Source organism: Xiphophorus hellerii, chromosome 22 (assembly GCF_003331165.1).
Source record: "Xiphophorus hellerii strain 12219 chromosome 22, Xiphophorus_hellerii-4.1, whole genome shotgun sequence".
Lineage (NCBI taxonomy): Eukaryota > Metazoa > Chordata > Actinopteri > Cyprinodontiformes > Poeciliidae > Xiphophorus > Xiphophorus hellerii.
In genome coordinates this window covers 12,999,682-13,021,984 of record NC_045693.1, presented here as the reverse complement: position 1 = coordinate 13,021,984, position 22,303 = coordinate 12,999,682, and the positions used below count along the sequence as shown (strand labels likewise).

Here is a 22,303-nt window from a genome sequence, read left to right as displayed (position 1 = left end):
TTAACAGTTTTTTTTTCCCATTCTAATGAATTTTAATTTGCACCTTGGGTGTTTTTTTCCACAATAAAAGGTTAAAGCAATGAAGTAAAAGTGAGTCATTTTTTTCATTCTGTTTCTCATAAACATATTCCACTGCATGGTCATGCTACAAAATGACTATCATTAGCACTGTCACACACCGGAGTTATAGGAGAGCCATGACTAATGCTTAGCTATCAGCACCATCGGTGCAGGTCAAACCCTCATCATTTCTCAAACTGACCATGGAACCAATTTCCATCTCTCTCCAAGTCATAAAATTTGACAATTATTCTGACTTCATTAAAATTGCATAACAGACTTCACCTGCAATCAAGGTTTAGTCAGAGATATTTCACTGGTAAGGTGTCAACTCTACTAGAAAACTACCTGGGATTTATTTCTCGTTAAACTAATGATGCAAGTGAAATTTCTCTTATGTGATCTGAGAAATTTTTTGAATAATAGTTGACCTTATGAATATTCTAATTACTGAAATAATAATAATAATAATAATAATAATAATAATAATAATAATAATAATAATAATAATAATAATAATAATGAGACTTATTTTAGCGTCTTGCAGCCTGGTTTCAGTTTTGGCTTTGCTCGGTGTACAGAAACCTGTGGACACTGGTTTGGAAAGTCTTTCAGTTGCAAACTACTATCCGTGCAGTGAAATGTTTTTGTATTCCCCCTCAAGATTTATATACAGTAAAAATCTTTTCAATTAAATTATCTTTCAAACTAACCATGAATCACTGTCACATTAACAGTAAGCCAAAGTAAATGATTACTGTATCACCAATTCAAGTCTCTCTTATAATGCTGAATGTCAAAGTTTGCATCATGTGTATTTGATGTGAAATGCCCAAGTGGAATTTCAGCATTTCTATATGGAAATTATGGTGGAGGTGGCCTAATTTATTCTGCAGAAGTTCCAAAGGTATTTTCTTAAGCTTCAATTATATAAACTTTTGTGTACCATGAAAGTTCATATTAAATATGTTCAAATATCTTACAAAGCAACATACAGTCTGCTGCAAATTGAATTGAAAATTCCCTGGAACTTACCTTCCAAGCACAAACACTGATACTGGTCAAGGTCATCCACACAAATTCCTCCATTCTGACATGGTTTTGATTCACATTCACTGAGATTTACTTCACAAAATGCACCTCCATACCCTGCAGCACATATTGAAGAAGAGAGGAGAATTTCTTTATTTCAGATCTTTTCGCCTGGGTTCATTCCTCAGCCAATTAGGATCAGCATGACTTTGTTTTCACAAACAAAAGCTGGCTTTCAATGCTTGTATTGATTCAAAGAGCTTGCTGAGAACAAGCAGACTCAGCTCACTGGATCATTTAATCATGTTTAATAAGAGCCCATCATTGCCCTCCTGATTTATTACATAAAACAGGCCAAATGCCTTCTTCAAAATCAAAGTCAATCTATACACAGACAGAACTACATCAAATAACATGCATCAGCACACACGTAGGCACACGCCCACAAACATTTGTACACACACACAAAAGAAAAGAAACATTTCTGTGTTTAAGTCATTTTACCGCAAGCAGAAAATGGCCTGCATGTGGATTGACCTTAAATTAACCCACAGAAGAATTTTTATGTACAGTGGGTACAATATGAATGTTTCACATAGTCAGCCAAGGTAAAACAGAATATGAGCTGCTCGAGATGCTTTGCACAATTAGATATGCGATAGAAAAAAAATGTATAAAAGGAACAGTCGCAGCATCTGCTTGGCTGCAGAATAAGCAGTTTCCAGCAAAAATAACAGTGACAAAATACAGAAACAGAAGCCAAACAAAAACAACTGCTGCACAGCAGAAACCTGCATGATGGCAAAAAAAAAAAAAATCTTATGCCAGAAAGAGCGTTTGATGAAACAAATAATGGAGCTCAAGTAATGTTATGGCACAAAAACATCTTACACTGCAAAGCTGCTCTTTACAAACCATGCGCAAGAAAACAATGCCTCCGTCAAAAAGTCTTAATTTAAAACCCACTTGAAATATGGAAATTAATCTCTGAGTGGTATAGTAGCTAAACATCCAGATTTTCCCCAGCAACCAATTACAAATGATCCTAACGTCTTCTTTAATGTTGAATATTACATTTAAATATAAGCTAGGATTAAATATTGTTTATGGTTTAGATAATGGGTGAAAAAATTACAACTTTGAAAATAGATATATGTAGCTATGTAAAACCCTAAACCCTTGTCACATTACAAACACAAACTCCATGTTTTTTATTTAGATTTGACAGACCAAAATAAAGTAAAGCATAATTAAAAAGTAGAATTAAAAGTATATATATATATATATATATATATATATATATATATATATATATATATATATATATATATATATATATACTGTATATATACAGTATATATATATAATTTCAATTATTGTTAACAATTCAAAGGTGAGAAGAATAAATGAGTAATCAGAACCCAAGTCAATAATTCAGAAGTCACATCTGACTGAAAATGCAGCTGCATTTCTTTCAGAGTATGTCACTATCTGCTTTGCATATTTAGAGAGTGACATTTTTGCATCTTCTAAGTGGTACAAGTTCAGTCAGATTGGAAAAATTTGTCTGTATCAAAATGTGCTACAATTGATGTCTCAATTGAATTTAGTTCTGGGATTTCACTGGACCACTCTAACACATAAATATGTTTTGCTCTTAACTCTTAAAGGGTCAATATTTAAGGTTGTTGCCCTGATGTAAGGTGAATATCTGCTGCAATCTCAAGTCTTTTGAAGAATTGAAGAGGTCTTTCTCCAGGATTGGCCTGAAAAGTGGTCCATCCATTTTTACATTAACTTTAACTACGTTTCTCTTTATCTTCTGAATAAAAGTATCCCCAAAGCATGATGCTGCCATCATCATGTTTCATTGTGAGTGCCATGTCCTCTGAGAAATGCATTTATTGTACTTACTGAAAAAATTTTAAAAACCATATCTCTTGTTAGTTCCACTTCACAATTAGGCATTCTACCAGGTCTAAATATTTTTATACAATATATAGAATAAAAAGGAAACTTAGCACCAGTTAGCTGCAACTTAGACAGACAAGGATTAAAGTTGATAATCTGAATGCCAAAGCCGCTGACAAGAGACATTTAAACAAGACAGCAATTGAAAGTTTACCCTTGAGAAGTGATCTGGGAAATGCAGCATAGTGGAGGTTCCTTTCATTTACATAAGAAATCACTCACAATCCTTCATTCTGACATATGCCAAGCATAAATGCAACAGGAGTAATGATGTTACAGTTATTGATTGCATTACATGAACTTCTATGCAATAGCCATCCGTTTGAAAAGAGACGCTCTAGCTGCTCCAGAGTGAATTATGCTTGGCGTGGTAGGAAAAATGTTTTTAGTTCCAGCAGGCTGACAGCATCCAGAAATGAGCAGCATGATTCCCAGTGCATGTGGACGTAGTTCAACATGAAGGGCTCCTTTTATCATGAAGCCTAGACACTCTGCACAGCTCATTCAAGTCTAACCCACTCACTTCTGAGTAATTTCTTTCGGCAACTGATGAGACTCATCCTCTCTGAAAGAAATTAAAACCCTCCTGACCGAATGTAACTGCTTATACAGAGAATGATCATTTTTTGTGAATCAGCAAAGAGGTTTTTTTCTACAAACAGTGAATTATAGAATCTTGTGAAAACAATGAAAAAATGTGCCAAATGATTACTCCCTGAAGCTACCGTTTGTCCTTTAGATCACCTTATCTTTTCAGTACAGTCAAGTCATCTTTGTCAAGCCTTCAGAGATCAGAAATACACACACTCCACACACAACTCTACAACACACTCTCCCTTTCACTATTCACCCCTGTTAAAGGTCTCACTCACCTTTTTCACATGTGCAAGAGACATTCTGCCCATCCCTGCTCTCGGTGCATATTAATGTGTGTTCGCTGCATAGTCCAAATGAGCAAAGGTCAATATCCACAGAGCAATCTTTTCCTTTAAATCCTGGAAGCATAGATATAGAAAATTTATGTTAAGACATGAAAATCAAGCCCAGGTAAAGTGAATTAATAAACATAAAAAACATAGGCCAGCAGCTCATAATCATAGTTGTATGGCTTTATATATTTTCAGCATATTAATAGTATTGATTCCTTCCTTTTACAATCTACCTGCTATGCAGTATGCTAATTGAGTAAAATCATTGACAACAGCTCACCACATCAGACTGATCTGCATCAAATTTATCTAGCACACAAGCTGCATGTCACCAACTGATCCCAATATCAATATCTAGAGTTAAATAAAGCACAGAGACAGAATGATTGATCAGTAATCTAACTTAAATAGACTACTTTGGTTTGTTGTACGTATTTGAATTTAAAATCGCAGTATATAATCTTTACACAGACAGTACTACATCAATGTACATTGTGTGTAAATGACTTCCATTTTTTAATTCAAGGGAGTAAATTATCTGCAATTTTAAATAGTGACAAACCCAAATAATTTTGTTTTGGGATAAATTATACATTGGGTGCTATTGTCATTGAATTGGGACAGTTTAACATGTAATTTGTTCATGATTTTGTCTTAGTTATAAAATATCAAATTGTTTTAATTGTAGCCTTAAAGAGAAATCAACATTGGCTAAAATTGATATGAGAGGTTCAAATCTTTACATAGCAAAGATCCTAAATCAGACAAAAAAATTATGATTGATGATCTCTAACTAAAATGAATAATTATAACGGCTAAAGTCAACATAAATCTATACAAATCAGATGTCACTAACTAGTAAGAAAACCTCATGAAGTACAAATGTGTAATGCTGGGTTCCCTAGATGTCAAGAGACTTCATATGACTTCTTACATCCAGGACTGGAACAGCTCTGATGTCAGGAAAAGGAAAAGGGCAGCTAACATCTCTGCAGACAACACACAGTCTTGGACACAAACTGTTTAGACCTTTACCTACTCCTGAGTACTGGGTGGTGCTACAGTACCTTCAAGGTGGTGCTACAGAGTGCAATTTGCAAAAATCAGCTGCCGCTGTCTCAGTGATAAACAAAATGAACACCTTACAGACAGAATAGTCAGCTACTCTGCTGTGAAACAAAATAAGAATATTTGCAATGCCACAACAATCATTTTTTTTTATTTCTTTATGTATAAAAGTGGCTGGAAATATGTACAATACATATTGTTCCCTTATTCTCATTTTACTTCCTCTAAAGTTCGTGCATTATTACTTTTGCTTGCATGCTGTGAGTGCTTGAAAACTGGAGTCCATTTAGAAAGAAAACGTTTGCAATAAGTTATGGGTACATTTACCTTTAAGTTAGCTTAGTTTTTATCACATTGGAACCCAAGTTCAAAGGAGTTTACTTTACATCATCACATCTATCTAGATGTTTGATGACCTTCCAGTTACTCTTTTCCCATTAGATTATGTGTTGCCTTGACTAGTTAATGGACAGCTATTGCCTCCAACAGGGTGTTTCAGAAGTGTTTAATAACCAATTGTGCATGCAATTCACTTTGAGGTTAATGTTGCATGAAGGAATGTCACTTTTACAGTGTCACCATCTCCAAATGGGACCTCCCTTCTCTATCAGACAGCAGCTAGTGGTTTAGTGCAACAGAGAAGGAGGTTCCATAAGAATTGCCCTTTTGACTTTTTCAGCAAATTTAGATTGCTACCAGATATGAAGTTTGATTTATTTAAACGGTTTAAAGGCCTGGTGTTATTTTGAAAGCTGAATTCAGGTCGGAGTACTAACACTGCCAGGCAAGCTTGTTTTTGAGGCCATATCCTGATACAATATTGTTGTTGCTGTATGATTGTTGATCATTTTATTTCTTACCTATGGCATATTACCAAATTTGGCTAATACAGCTACATACCACCTTATTAGCTAAATTGTTAAATTACTAGTGAACACAAACAGCAAAACATGCTGCAGTGACTCATTACATTTAGGCATCTAGACAATCTGCTGGAATTCAAAGCAAGTAATTAATACACTTGTGGAAGCAAAATTTACATTTTTGACATTGAAGTACAAATTAAGGAATTGAGATGGGCAATCTTTGTTGAACTCCTTTGGAAAATGTGTTGGTTTCTGATAAAGGAAAGGTGCAAAGGAAATGATTAAAATAGAAAAAATAATTAGTGACAAAAAAATTACAAATAAAGATGAAAAATACACAAATAGCTAAAATCTGAAAAAGTTGTTTTTTTTTCTGTCTCCCTCTGTGTATGTTTTGCAGGGAGAAGCGTGTAAACCTGGCAGAGCATTTATCTAATTGGATTTCTGAAAGGGACAAAGGAGATCAAAAACACCTGTTTATAAATCTGTCACTGAAATTAAAACAGTAATGGGAGCTTTGCTCACACATTGGTGTTCTGTTTCTGCCAAAATCTAATTTAAACAAGAGGCAGAAAATACTGAAAGTAGATTATTTACTGGGGTCCTGAGATGCATTTTACGTTTTCTAAAAACTAAAAAAAACAAAAACAATCTTCCGTGTAGTAGGACCTGCATACTGTAAAAGAACATTATGCATCTATAATCAAAAAAGAGAGAAAAAGACAAAATGTAAACTTAGTCTAGTTAATAATACAATATATAAAACTGTGGTTAAAAAGATCTTCAAAATCTTGAAACTAATATCACACCCCAGAATATACAGAGGTTCTCAGATCATTGTTTCTGAATTCTGAGTGTGGCTGTTTGCAACTTACTGTGCATATACAGCAGCAAATGCATTGGCCATTGCAGCATGACATGTTCAAACCAGAAGGCATCAAATATTTTATTATGAGTTAAAATAAGTTATAAGTTAAAATAAAACCAGATGCACACAAAGAAAAGCAACACCTCCCTTTGTCATAGCCCATGTAGAGACCCTGTCTGGAGTCTGTGTTTTAAACAAATGGTAAACACGGACATTGATTTTCACCTTTATTCTAAAAGAGTTTTTTTTTCTATCTTTTCTTTCTATCTGCAATCTGTAATAAAGATTTATTGCTTCTGTTTTCCTTACATGGAGCTCTACTAAAAGCTTGCATTCAAACTGAAAAGACCAGACTAAACGATCCATTGTTTCTTTGCTATATTTGGAAGTGCATTCTTGACAAAATGCGAAACACTATCAAAGAAAACAAACAATTTGTTAAAGGAAGAAACCTTTCATGTATTCCCGAGATACAGTCACTGATAATTAATAGCGGAGTATTTTTGTAAACATCCTCAATAATGCACAAGTGCACGCTACTTACCAAGAGGACAGTGACAAATGTAGTCATTTATCAGATCCACACATGAGCCTCCATTTAGACAAGGCTGCGACCAACAATCATTTACATTCTGAGAGCACGTCCTTCCTACAGAATAAAGGCAGATCAATTAATAATCTCTAGTTGATGATCAAGGAAACACAGTTAAAAGATGTTGTGGAGGAACTTCTTTCCCTGTTGCTGCTATCGAAATTAAATAATAGCTGTTCTGTTTCCATAACCACAATATTCAGAAAACCAGCAAGGAAAAAAAAAAAGTAATTTCACCCACAAAATGAACTGAACATGAACAGCTGATCAACTCTGATTGCACTGAATCGAAATCCAGTTAAATGATTAAGTATTCATTATGCTGAAGCGTAGTATGTATGCATAAGTGGTGCAACCTCAGTTTTAGCATCCTCAAAGCAAATGTTTGATATGGAATAGATTAATGATTTCCCTAACAAAATTTAAAGCTCCACCAGCTTTGGCCTCTAGCAATATTTCAGAACTCTTGGTTCTCTTTGAGCCATGGGGCGCCACTTTTCTGTCTGAAATCTTAACTGGAGCGAAGGTATTGGCATTTTCGCCACTATGACCCTATATTCTGGATGAAAATACATGGAACTAACCTAGAGTTCAATGGAACTCCTGATAAACATGCGCACAGAGCATTAAAATACAGTACATTAAATGTTATTGCAGCTGCATAATCTCACATTCAAAATTTGAGAAAAATCCAAGTATACAGGGTCATAGTGGCAAAAATGCCAATACCTTTGGGTGAATTTATTCAAAAGTTCAATGTTAAGAAGTACATTTTCCCTGGTTAACAAAAGCATTTTTTTCTGACATGCATTTTTTTAAATGTTGATCAGCCAATGTGCAAAGTAGTTAAGACAGTAATGGAGTCAGTATAAATCTACAAAGCTCAGCAGTAATGAGTGGCCAGTAGGGTAGTCATGTAACCAAAACTCCATAACAATCATTAGACTGTATTTGCCAATTGGTTATTTGGAAGCGCGTTCTCTGTCTAACTTTTCTAAATGTAAACATGCGGGTTTTACTACAGCTGGACTTTAACAGAAACTATCGGTTTTCAGATGAGACCAAAGCCTTACAGTCAGATCTGCTGTTCTCTCAACCACAAAGCCTGTGTGACGTAAATTTCACCAACTGTCGATGCTGTCTAGGGTCCGCTAGGGTCTCTGTGGACATACTGCCCAGATTTTTGTGCAAATGTTGGCACTGTGCCCCGGCAGGGACATTAGTAGTTCCAGTCCAAACACACAGCAGATAAAGAAAGCGACAGGTCAGATCATGAGGAGAAGTAGGATAAACAAAAACAAAGCTTGTTTTAAAGAAACAGAGAGGGGGGGAGAGCTGCATTTCTCTCATTGTGGGTTTATTTCTAGGACAACTGGAATACAAAAACTACATTGATAAGCTGGTGAGAAATCAATTTCTTCTTTCTTTTGGTTTTTCTTTTCCCTCCTCTTCATCTCTGAGACGAATCAGTATTTAGCATTGCATTATCACCCCTCAAGAAGCTGAAGTCAAAACTATAACTTTGAGTGGATCATAGCGCTTGCTTGTCACCAAGATCCAATAGATTCAAATATAAAAAAGGGATAGATTTGTCAAGCCCTTTGGACTGTTTGGCAATACAGCTACTTGGCAAGAAACATTTCTCTTGAGATTAGTATCACAAAATATGATATATGGAAAACTACTTCATATCTACTGTTAATTATGTTGGCTCTGTTTCTCTACCAATATCACTGGGAACCATGGTATTATGACCTCTTAAAAAAAAAAAAAAACAGATTTTGAATAAAGCATGTAGTGCAGTCTACCAGTAAGCTGAAAATGGGTCACCTTTGATCTTTCAGTAAGCTAATTATCCAAAATATATGCAAAAACAACAGAAATGGTTCAGCAGACACAAAATTTGCCATCTTCCATCACAATTTCAGTCCCCAAGTTTAGATTCCAAGGAACAAGCTGAAGCAAACAAAAGTGAAGGCCAATGACTCAGGATGATCTATAGAGGAAGCAATGATGAATTATTAAAGATCTATGTATTCTTCAACTTTTGGAAATGCTATTGAATGGGAATAAGTGCTGTTCTTTTAGCAAATGGGTCTACTTTTATTCCTCCTTTGCCAGGAGGGACAAAAGCAATTAATTATTAAAGACTTTTACATCACAAAATAAATGTATCCACATAAAAAAAAATATTTCAGTAAAATATTATGGAAATACAAAAAATAAAAATAAAATGAGTCAGAAAACATTAGGAAATTAGGATTATCAAAGAAGAAATTGTAAGGTCAGGTCAAATATCAAAATTCCCAAATTTAATTAGTTTAATTTTTACTTTACTTATTAATTTTATATCTGGGATTGTATTTAGAAATACATTTAGCATGTTTTACACTGGTGAATTTTGCCAAATACTGAAAATTTGTTTTAAAAGTTTAGTTTTTAACAACAAAGACTACACTATAAAGTCCGACACTTCAACTAGCAGCTGTATTAATAGCTGCGAAATGGGCTCGGATTCATATCAGATGGTCTCATACCCTCAAACCCCGGGGGACAGTGGCACCGATAATCACTGATTAGGTCCACACAGGTGGCGCCGTTAGAGCAGGGGAAGCTGTTGCACTCATTTGCTTCCACATCACACAGCGGCCCCTCATATCCCAGCATGCATCGGCAGGTGAAGTTATACCGCTGGTCCAGGCAAACACCATGTTCAGAGCAGTGACTGTCGACACAGTAATCAATGTCCTGCTCACAGTAGACCCCTGTATATCCACTGGGACAAAGGCAACTGGAAACAGATTAAAGAGAATTTCTTAATAGCAGAGTGAGTTAGAAGATTTCTCTCAACCCTAAAGGGAGCGCAGTAAATGTCACAGCTTTTAAAATCATTGACATTCTGGTGCCAAAATGGCCCGAAGACAATCAAGGCTTGAAAACTTACCTGTAACCATCAATCTCGTCCACACAAGTGGCTCCATTTTGACACCAGTGTTGGACACAATCGTTGACATTTATGCGGCAGTTCTGACCAGACCAACCACGTGTACAGATGCACATGTAGCTGCTGGTACTATTCAGCACACAGCGACCTCCATGGGCACACGGCTGTTGATAAAAGATGAATTAGTCAAGCACATGTGTCATTACATCATAGATGCAAATGAAAGCTTTCTTTCTTTTTTTTTTTTTTACATTAATGTCACAGATTGAACTGAGCTCATTCTGGTCAGAATCATAGCAATTTTTCACAAAGAAAAACCTAATAATTTTTTGCTCCTGGCTCAGTGAAAATGGGCTTCATTACAGCCACATGACACACTCATGAATACTGATTCCCGTTTTATATAGGGCTTCACTCTGTATTCCAGGTGGCATCTACATCATGTCCTACAAGACAAGATCAATGGTCATTGAGAGCTAAGGCTCCTGAGAGCTCCTTGTAACAAAGCAGACATGAGGTTAGAAGTTGCATTTATGGAAAGGGGAAACAAAGGAGCAAAGGAAGAAGTGCCTTATGGGACACAGTTTAATACAGTCATCATGGCCTATGATGTACAAGAGCCAAGGCAAGCCTTGCTCCACAGCAAGTGACCATCCCCATCTGTCATTTGGAGTAGTTCATCTGCTCAAGTGAGACTTTTTATTGATGTAAATGATCAGTTCAGTTACTAACACACAACAAAGTATCACATGCAAAAATACAGATACTGTCAATATTCTACGGCACTCATTCAAATAAAATAATAGAGTGTAGTCCCGTAAAGCTCCATCCATTATACAGATAAAATTCAAACATCCTGACAATTACACAAGTCAACCTTTGTCTTTTTTTAAGATTGTCTAAAAAAATGCCATCATTTCGATCTTAAAATAAAATTTTAAGACATTTTAAGATTGAAAATAAACTATCAAAGCTACATGTGTTTTAAGACTTAGTTCAGAGGTTCAAAATTATGCGTGAGTTTTTAGGTTTCAGTCAGCAGAATATAAAAACATTTCCTAATTATTTAGTTATGAAATAAAATGTTTATCTTTTGTCAAAAGACTCAATGAATAGTCACAGTGGCAGTTAACTGCAGAATGGGTCGTTAACTGTTGATATACCTAAGATATTTAGATAAACAATAACAGATTTTAATATTTTTTTGTATGGAAATTTCATGGTGTCTCATTGTTCTTCAGAAAAAAGTAGTATTAAAGCTGTATCATTGGAATCGTACACATAAATATATAAAATATATTTAAAAAATAAAATTGGGTTCTGATTTTACTTTTTCAATTGATCCGAATCAAGTACATACTGTATATTTGTGGGCTAATGTAAAAGATAATAAAAATTATTGGAAAATCATAGGAAATCAGGCAGTAAAATTGTGATCCTCCACAAGCCTGTTTCATCGCTGGGTACAATTCAGAAACCCTTGCAGGTGGAAGGTTCATCTGTTCTTATAAATATTAGGTGCAAGTATAAACAGAATGTAAATGTCCAGTCATTGATCTAATATAAAAAAGAGATATGTGCTGTGTCCCAAAGATAAAAAGTCTTGGTCAAAAATATTGAGACTATTTCAACTCCCAAACAGAAGAAAGAAAAAAAAAAAGCAAAGGTACACACTGATGCTAGACATTTTCATTGAAAGTGAAAAAAATACCTGTATCAACATGGGCTGAAATGCCACTGAGCGACAAACCAGACATTATTCCAAAAGAAACATAAAAAACAGATTACAGTTTGCAAATGCCCTAATGGAAAAACTTCAATATTTAGTGACATGTCTTGTGTTTTCCTAAAACTAAAACAGAAGTGTCTGAGCATAATGAATATTGTTACAGTTGGAGAAAAGAGGATGCAGCTGGCAAGTCTGAGAACACCATTCCAGCTGTAAAGCACATGAAGGACTGAAATTCACAAAAGAGATGGCATCATGTGGAGATAACATTATGTGAAGATACTCAAATAACACCTTGAGCCATCAGCCAGGAAGGCACAGCTTTGTCAATATATATATATATATATATATATATATATACAGTATATATACAGTATATGTATGCAGAAGCATACAGCCAATTTACTTATAACACTGGATATCAAGAAGTTTGCTTTAGAAGTAAAATATTCTTAATTAGGGTTTGGTGTCCATCAAAAAGCCTTGATCACAATCCTAAAGATAATCTGTCCCCATAGCTGAAAAGGTCCATGTGAGCATAATGGCCTACAAACCTGACTGCTACAGCAGTCAAAAAGAATAGGGCAAAATTCCAGCAAACTTAGTTAGTTAAAATGTTTGACCCAAGTAATACACATTGGAGGACAACTGGACCAAATACTAAAGGATTTATGTCTATTTCTACAGCTAAGGAAAGTAAAAAAAAAAAAAAAAAAAGTGAATATAGATTATCTTGCTCATTATTGCATTTAGTAAATAGAAATAATTTTGGTAAGCCAGACTGACAAAAAACTGTACCTACCTGAAGAATTGTAGGACAGGGTATACGGCAGGTGTATTCAAGGCCATAAGGGAGGTCCAAACACTGAGTTCCTGATTGACATGCAGTGTCTGGTAGGGAACATGCATCTATGTCAATTTCGCAATTTTTTCCCTGAAAACCTGCAAGACGAAGATAAAAAAAACATGACATTTTTCTGCATGCAATACTTTGGAAGCAAAAATAGATCTGAAATCAGTACCACTAACCCATCTTTAATTCATGTTGATGCACCAGACCTGCTCTTCTATATATTTAATAAACAAGGCCAAAACTGGTGCAACTGAGGAGGACTGGCCCCATTTTAAAGCATCTCCCTCCACTCAACCACAGCGCCCCACTGAATTTGTAACTTTCTTCAATTTATCTTGCAATTAAATATTGAAACACTAGTGGTGAGCCTTTTATTTCTTGTTCACCTTCATCCTTTTTTCTTATTAGTCTTATATGTATTTAAAATGAAAGTAGATTTTTTTTTTATTCTTGCACAAAAATAACTACACAAAAGAAGATACATAACAATAACAGTACTGGGCTCAGGTTGTCTTGCTGCATGACCTACTTTTTCTTAAGTTTCCCTTTACAAACAGATGTCCTGACATTTTCCTTCAGAATTTGGTGTTTTCATTCATATTTAATTGTCCTATTAATTATGGAAACCCACCCTGGCCCAAATGCAACAAAAATAATCTTAAACCATGGCATTATTGCCACCATGTTACAAAGACAAGTGAAGTTTTCAATGCCCTATTTGGAGAATTTTTAAGCTTCTCTTTTAAAAATATTCTTTGTTTGTACCTCAAGAACATTTATTGTGATAATTATATTTGTTTCCTGTTTTTAATCAGAAAGTTGTTTTATTTCAGTATTTCAGTTAAAAAGTGAAAGTCATAGATTGAACACTGTGTAATATATTCCAAGCTGCTATGTCTGTTAATTTTGATGATTATGGCTTAAAGCCAATGATAACCCAAGTCAGCTCTTAGAAAAGTATAAGATTACAAAAGAGAAATAGAAAAAGTGATGAAAGTGATGCTATTGAAAGAGATTGGTTAAGATTCACACAATCTGGACATAAATATTTCTGTATTAAAATCTCGGTTGATCTTATATAACATTCAAATGTTCTAAGAAACTTAACTTTATTTCGCTCTGAGCCATGATCATTAAATCATCAGAAATAACTAGTTGAAATACATTTCCCTGCGCATAATGAGAATAACTGTAGAATATATGCCTTTCTCTTTTTTTAATTGCTGAAATGAATTAAGTTTTCAGCTATATTCAACTTTATTGAGATAAACTTGTATGTGACAGTTTTCACTTAAGCAATAAAATGCCCTATAATGAATTCAGAGCAAGTCAACACTGTGCTTTAGATGAGTAAACAGCAGATACACTGGGGTGTTTTCAGCTTAACAAAGTACATTCAGCAGCAAAGCACATTATGATTCCACCCATGCTTTGTGACATTTCCTTGTACTGTCATACAGACCAGCACTCAAAAGAACTACTTTTAAATTACACAGTTGACTCCAATATAATACACTGCAGATGAGGCATAGAAGCTTAGGTTTTCAAAGATAACAGATGAGATTTAGTAGCAACTCTGGAAGACCGAGGCGTACACTGTGGCATTTTCTTACCATGAATCTGTGGCCGCATATAGTTCCAGTTTGCTCAGGGAGTTAAGGATTCATGATCAGGGATTCCAGTAGGCAGTTTCAGAAGGAGCTCAAAGAAAAAATCCACCCTGAGCTTCAGATACACCAAGAAAGGGAACAGCTTGTGTGAATATCTACTGCAGGTTTAAAATAGTAGATACTGCAAATGTAAGCATTAAATTTGGGATTTTTAAAAAATCACTGGCATATTCTAAGATCTATACAGTGGGGAAATAAGTATTTGATACACCACTTTTTTTTTCAAGCTGCCTCACAAAGAATGAAAATATGTACTTTTCATCATAGGTACACCTCAACTAGAGAAACTAATGAGAAAAAATCCAAAAGAATCACTTTGTATAATTTTAAATAATTAATTTCAATTTTATTGCATAAAATAAGAATTTAACCTCCTACCAATCAGCAGGTAGGAGGCTCAGAGAGCCAAAATGGCTCTCTGAGAGCCATTTTGGCTCTCAGAGAGCTGTTAGTTTGTCTTTGAGCAGTCCTCCTCTACTTCACTCATTACCTGTATTAATTGCACCTGTTTATGCCTGTATAAAAGACATGTCAACACTTTCAATCAATGACATTCCACCATAGGTAAGACCAAAGAACTATCTCAGAACACCAATCGTGGACCTGCACAAAGCTGCTTAATGAACTACAGGGACAACAGGCAACAACTGTTAAATTATTAGAAAATGGAAGAAACTCAACATGACTGTCAGTCTCCCTTGGACTGGTGCTCCCTGAAAGATCTCACCTCACAGATTATCAATGATCATGAGAAAGATGAGGGGTCAGCCTGGAACTAAATGTGTGGACTTGGTCAAAAACCTGAAGAGAGATGGTTCCACAGGTTCAAAGGTTACCATAAATGACTACACTGTCATGAATTAAAATCCTGGAGCACATGTAAGGTCTTCCTGCTCATGCCAGCATAAGTACAGACTCTCCTGAGGTTTGCCATTGACCATCTAGATGATCCAGAAGATGTATGGGAGAATGAAGACAAAGGATGAGTGCAAGTCCAAGAGAAGACAGTGTCAACTGGGAAGCATGAGGGTGTAACTTTGTGTTTTGGGAATGATTTTTGCAAAGGGGACAGGAAAAATGCACTATACTGAGAACAGGATGGATGGGGTCATGTATCCCCAGATTATGCCATGTAAGTGAACTGGAAACTCAAAATTCCCTGGAGCTATGACTTTGTTTCTTGTTATTGTGTGTAAGTGCTGACATCATCTTGTCCAAGCTGTCTTTTAACTCAGCACATCCTTATATAAGTTTACCCATGTGAAACTGTGACATGCTGTTGTTCTGATTGCATTGGACAACCAGGGCAAAATGTGGTGTTATCTCCGTATGCTTATCATTGCTCTGTCAGAAATTGAAAAACCCAATTCCATAAGCATATTTGTTGTTAATGTGAACAGATTTGGACTACAATGATAAGTTCTCATGCAGCTCTAGATAACCCTGAACCACATAAACCATTCAAGTACACTTCAAGCTTTCATAAGCAGTCTTTCAAACTAAATAGAAGTACAACAACAGCAGCTCATGGGTTTATGAAAACACACCACTACTTCTGAATGCTCCCTTCATTTGCTGTAATATTACAGCAAATAAACAATTAACAAAATGTGATAAAGTTGCATTCAAAATAAGGGAAATCCACTTATACTAACCAGATCAATCACTGTTTTGATTAGAAATTATGTTTCTATGTGGCAAAAAGCACATTACCTTACCACAATGATGAATTGTTGTTGTAGAGGATTAATAGAAACCCAACCGAGTTAACAGTCATGAATGAACCCATGTAATTGAATCACTGAAAAAAGATGCTTTAAAAGCAAGGTGGAGTTCAGTTGATGGGGTCACTCATTCTGTGAAAAAAACAGGTATTAAATAGGTGGCTCTTATTTGCAGACAAAGACAGTTAATGTTCCCTCATAAAATCAAGTGGAGAAAATGATACACTGTCCTGCTTCAAAATGGGGAAAAATGGAAAGATGGAAAACTACCATTTCAGTGGAACAAAGAATACTTAAAATGGCAGGAATTAGCAAATGATCAGCTCCAAAGTGATCAACGACGGGTTACTAGTTTCTGCTAGTACAGTAACAACTGGAAGATGTCACGGACAAAAATTGCCAGAGGAAGTTGCCCAAAACACTTTGACTGACCAAAAGAAAATAGTGTAATATTTTACGGACTGATGGGAACAAAGTTGGTATTTTTGGTCTTGAGGCAAAAGACTGAATTCAAGCCAACATTTATTGTGAAGAATGGTGGCTTGATATTATGCTATGGGGATGTTTCTCATAAATTATGCCAATTAATCTCATAAAAGCAATCATTGATGAGTTTGTATGCCAGAGAATACTTGAAAAGGTCACAGTACACTATGCATAAAAGAAAAATATATTGTTTTTATTCACTTTCTATTCAGTAATAACAAATTTGTAAAATTTTTATTTCAGTTTACATTTGGAATTAAATGTGCAATGTACCTGATGAACTGCGTACATGAAGAATTTTATCTATATTTACTCTTAATAATTTCCTATTATTTCCTATTTAGCGGAATGGGAAATAGGAAATGGGAAAGTAAAAAAGAAGGGAAGATGAGGGAAAAGTTCTGAATTAAAGTTTGGCCAGCTGTTTAAAGGACAGATATCTTCTCCCGATCTGTCACTAAATCACATGCCACCCCTTTACTCACTTTTTTTCCCCCCCCAACACATTGCTATCATTTTAATCACAGCTGTATGTCATCCCCATTGAGGTAGTACTTTATTGTTTAACTGCACAAGTGTGAGCACAGTTTTACTACCACCAATATTTAGGTTTTTTCCACAAACCAAGACTAAAAACAAAATAAGAGTAGGAAACTCTTGAGTGAAGATCTTTTGGGTTTTTGGTTTATATGTAAAGTAATGTTGCAGCTCATTGGACAAGGGCAGTTTTCTGACTTACTGCTCACTAGTGCCTAAAATCTTCTGCATGTCTTCTATCTGCTTATATTTAGAGGAAGAAAATGAGACTCAGCCACGGAATTAAAAAAGGAAGTAAAATCCAATTACCCTGAAAGGAATACAGTGCCTTGAGCAGGTATTCATGGCATTTAACTTTTTCACATTTTTGTTGTATTACATAATAAAAAACATACAAAAAGTAGCAAATGATTGAAAAGTAGTAAATTATACTTTTTTCACTTTTAATTTTGCAGATCTAACATTTCTGGAAGAGTGGAAAGAAGCTATTGCTAAAAAGAGTTTGTAGAAAATCTGGCATTTGGGTAGGCAAGGATTCATGTTGGGCAGTGTTTCTTAACCCTGGTCCTCAACACCCCAAAAGATGTGAAGCTATAGCTGCAGCATAATATTTTAAAGTAGTAACTATGGAGGTAAAGCACACATTAATATTTTTAATGGACCTTACCAGAGGGGCCGCTTTTCATTGGCTGATGCCCATTCTACGTGGTCACGTGCGTGGCCGTCTCACAAACACACTTAGCTTCCCGTTAGCTAAGTACAGCATAATGGCAGAACTGATACAACTTCTACACCTTGAAGCCTGTCTGCTACACAGTCTTACGTTAGCTAAACAGATCAATATGCAATCTGTACTGTATCTGACATACACTAAAGATTTTATTTTAGCAGAAAAGGCTTTGGACTAAACTGTTACTCGTGTTAGCCACTCTAGCACCAAGTAGGCCTACAGCTAGTCAATCAACCATGGCTGTGTTCAGGGAAGCGCTGATTAATAATCGAGAAATAAATATCAAGCCTGGAAACTTGATATCGTAACGGACTGAATGTTACGTTTTTAACGTAATCTTTGCTCGTCTTGCAGGGCGGAGGCGGTTGCCACGGTAACAGGTGTGCTTAAACCACAAAGAGAGAGAGTGAGTAAAAAGGTAGGAGTGGTTTTGAGTTGATCACCTGTTCGGGTTATTTTACCTTTGTTTACCTTTGCTGTGGCGCATTACAGCCGCTGTAGTTTCTAAACGTTGGACTAATTACCTCGTTTGTTTGTGAGTATACGTCATTCACAACAAACATCAAATAGAACAAATATATTTCATACACAACAAATGGCTTCTACCGTGGTAATTATGTGAAATTAAATTAATTATATCCCAACTTCAGAAGATTTGCCTTTACCTTTACAGAACTCTTTGGTTCTTCCTATCAGTCTGTAGCTTCTCATATTGAGGTCATCAAACCAAATTTCAGATCTACCATAACTGACTGACACCTGCTGGCCTCAGGTTTGCAACCAGCTTGTGACTGAGAAACCAGTAACCTGCTCCCAGATGATGACATGAACTTGTTAGTTGCTCTGTCCATTGTAGTAGCTGATATATTGTGAAAATCCGGTAGAAATGATGCACTAATCCAGTCATGTTTACATAGAAACAACGCTACGAGGGTTTGTTTGTGAGACTTGCGGTCACGTGGGTCGGTTGGGGGCGGAGCTTGGTAAGGTCCATTGTTAAAATTATAAAATTATTACTATCCTTTATTGTTTGGCTATATTTTAAGATCCAATCAAAAAAGAAAAAAGCTATCAGTTGCTAGTCATACACCAAAATAAAAAAATAAAAAAACAGAACTGGTTGGACTAAATAGGATGCAAGTAAGTGCAAAGACTAATATGAATTAAATTGAACTCTGTGCACACTTAGGATTCTGCTGGCAAAAACAAATCACCTCTGCTTCTCAATCTATAGTGAGATAGCCAGAAGGGCCCTGGATGAGGATCTTAGCCCAAATTAACAGCAGACATGTTTAAATAGTACTGCTGCCAAGACTAATATATCTGAATGTTACTGCAACACTCCCAATGTGAAGATAGCTCAGCATACCTGTAGGGCATTGACATATATAGTCTCCAAGTAAATCAGAACATGTGCCATTGTGCTGACATGGGTTGGAATCACACTCGTTGATCTCGGACTCACACGCTGCTCCTGGAAAGAGAGATTCAAACATTATGCTCACCGATATAATAATATTTTATCACTGTATTTACAAAGCAAAATTCTGGAATAAATGATTGAGTAAAAAGATTTGATTGTGATAATGCTTAAATTGAATTTGTCCTTGCATAGATTTGGCCCAAAAGTAGGAACAAACTGCAAGTCAGTTTTAATAGTTTATTGCAACTAAAAGCCAAAATATGCAAGCCAGCATTACTGTCTAATCACTTTGGCAGACACAAACAAATGTGGGTGGCAAATTAATTTATTTTAACCTATGTAAAAAAAACGTGTGTGCTAGTTTTATCAAAATGTTGTTCAAGAACAATCCTTATCAGATTATTAAGCTTAAAACTCTGTATTTTATGCAATGTGTTTCAAGTTGTAATGCTATAACTCCATGCTATAATTTAGGATGTCTAGCTAAGAAAATGAACATTTGACAACACAGTCTGAGCAACCCAAATATGTTGGAGATGCAGACTGCTTAGTCTGCATAAGCTACTGCAGCATAAAACTATCTGAATTTATGAAAGTCAACAATATTTCTTTAGTAAAAACAATATAATGCACTACATAAATATATCATAATACAAAAAATGGTGTATAAACATTGGTCTTGGTTTGGATTGTCTGATCCATTCAATATTTTTTTTAAGAAAGAAAAAGAAACCCAGTCTAGTTTGAAATGATCGCCAACTAGATTGATGATCAATTTGCCAAGTGAAACATACTACGAATCTACATGGTGTAGTAGATAGAAGTGTGATTTATTTACGCCATGAAATAAATCACACGTTTTTGTTTTTTTTTTATCGGGCGGTATTATCATGAATGATATGATATGGTCCAGTCCTAATTGTTATTCATGTAGCCTGGGGTTGATGACACATGTCCTCCAGTCCATGTGTCCTTGTGTCAAGGGTTATAACTAAAACACACTTAACTGCATGAGTACAATTCACCAAGAAACTGTGGGAATTGACTAAATGTGGCTTGTCAATAAGAAAAGAGAAGTAATATATCAGCACATACTTGATAGACACAACTTATAATTACAGGATATCATGCAGATTGCTGAGGCATAATTATCTAACAGGTAAAAAATATATTTTATACACAGCAATAATGAAAATAATACAAAGCGAAAAACAGTAATTATAAAAACATAAGCTAAGTCAATGTGTTCATGTATTGTAAAAAGCAAAGCCATTTAAACTGATTGAGGTAGAGCAATACATACTAAGATATGCTTAGAGATGAGGTTCATAAGGGTTGTGAGAGTGAAGGGTTAAATTAAATGGGCCTTTCTATGCTGCACGGCTTGAAATACCAAACCTGAGATCCCAAGATGCCAGAAAATGATGAATTCTATCAGTCACTAAGAAAGTGCCATGGTGCAGGAGACAATTTTCCATTACAGAAGTGGCAAAAGATTCCAGCTTTGAACAGAGAAGATAAAAAGCGTTGTTCATGTAGTGCTATGTAAAGGCTTATGTGATTGACAGTCGAGTGTGTCAGGGCTTACAGTTAGATTGTGAAGCACACTACTAGCCAAAGGCTGAGAGCACTGTATGGATGGGGGGAAAAGTACTGACTTGTTTAAGCAATCGTCAACTAGAATCTAAACCAGTATAAATACATTTCTCTCCACTACATCATTTATGACATACTTTATGTGATATGCAGAAGTTGAATGAAAAACAAAGTGACACAGTCAAGGCTTTAAATGGGTTTCAAACACAACGTCCTGTAATACCCCACAAAAACTGAAGAATGAGAGAGATGAAAACCAATTCATGTCAGAGGCTGAATGAAAAAAACAGAACCTCTAAATATAAAACATAACTAAACATGGATCCAAATAGCCGTAAATGTCTCATCAGAAATTTTCCTCTACATACATTCAGAGTTTCCTTGACTGGCATACAAGTCAGCTACCTGCTTGTTTCTTATACTCTGGCTTCATTTTGCCGCCAGGTCCGATGAAAATCTCTCAGACAGAATCAACTTTTCTGACTGCAAGCCTACAGAAAGGGTAAACTGGCCAATGGCCAGCACTTCAATGTACTTCATACTACATTCAGTCATTCACATTGTTCCGCTGATGGTAGTAAGCTACAGTTTAGCTACAGCTGCATTGGGGCAGATTGAAAGAAGCTAAAGTAATACTAGTGTTGCTACCACTTAGTTAATGAAGTATAGAACTCCAGTGATGCCAAAATTTCTGATTTTTTGGTCATGGACCAAGAAAAAAATAACCTATGATTTGGACCAAGCTGTAATACTGTTCCATAAGTCATAATGGAAGCCCTATCACCTTGTAAAAAAGGGTCAGGCATCCACAAAAATAATAATTGATGTTTATGTTTTTATTGTTTTGTTAATCCATACTTAGGTTATGCTGATAAGACCGAGCAGGAATGGATAGATGAATTATGGTTTCATCTGCAGTAACACAGGTGCTGCTTCAGTCTGTTGTTAGAAAAAAAAGAACTTAGTCAAAAAGAGAAGCTTGTAATTTATTGGTTCCTCACAGTCGCCTATGTTCAAATTAGCTTCTACCATTGGGTGGCCAGTCACAACCTTACAGAAAGAAGAGCTCATCAAGTGGGAGGGTGGAGTAAAGCAGCAGTTCCCTAGATTCAAAGTCGGTTATGGTGGTTTGGGACTCGGATCAGGATGCCTCCACATGCCTGGGGCAGGCCTACAACATGCTGGAAGGACTACATAGCCTTCCTGGAATGGAAATGCCTTGGGA

The 22,303-nt window shown here is 35.7% G+C and overlaps 1 protein-coding gene across 2 annotated transcripts in view; it reads right to left on the bottom strand.

The window, feature by feature from the left end:
• The window catches only part of eys (eyes shut homolog), a 171,944-nt gene that overhangs the window by 130,269 nt on the left and 19,372 nt on the right, over positions 1-22,303 (bottom strand). The window contains exons 7-13 of one of the 2 annotated variants that reach the window (XM_032553124.1): positions 19,429-19,533; positions 12,862-13,001; positions 10,331-10,494; positions 9,924-10,177; positions 7,339-7,443; positions 3,936-4,058; positions 1,096-1,209 (exon numbers count right to left, since the gene is read on the bottom strand). In XM_032553124.1, coding sequence (XP_032409015.1) covers positions 1,096-1,209; positions 3,936-4,058; positions 7,339-7,443; positions 9,924-10,177; positions 10,331-10,494; positions 12,862-13,001; positions 19,429-19,533 — 1,005 coding nt within the window. Of the gene's footprint in view, positions 1-1,095; positions 1,210-3,935; positions 4,059-7,338; positions 7,444-9,923; positions 10,178-10,330; positions 10,495-12,861; positions 13,002-14,525; positions 14,735-19,428; positions 19,534-22,303 lie in introns of those variants that run through there. The other variant, XM_032553125.1, reaches the window with a different exon arrangement.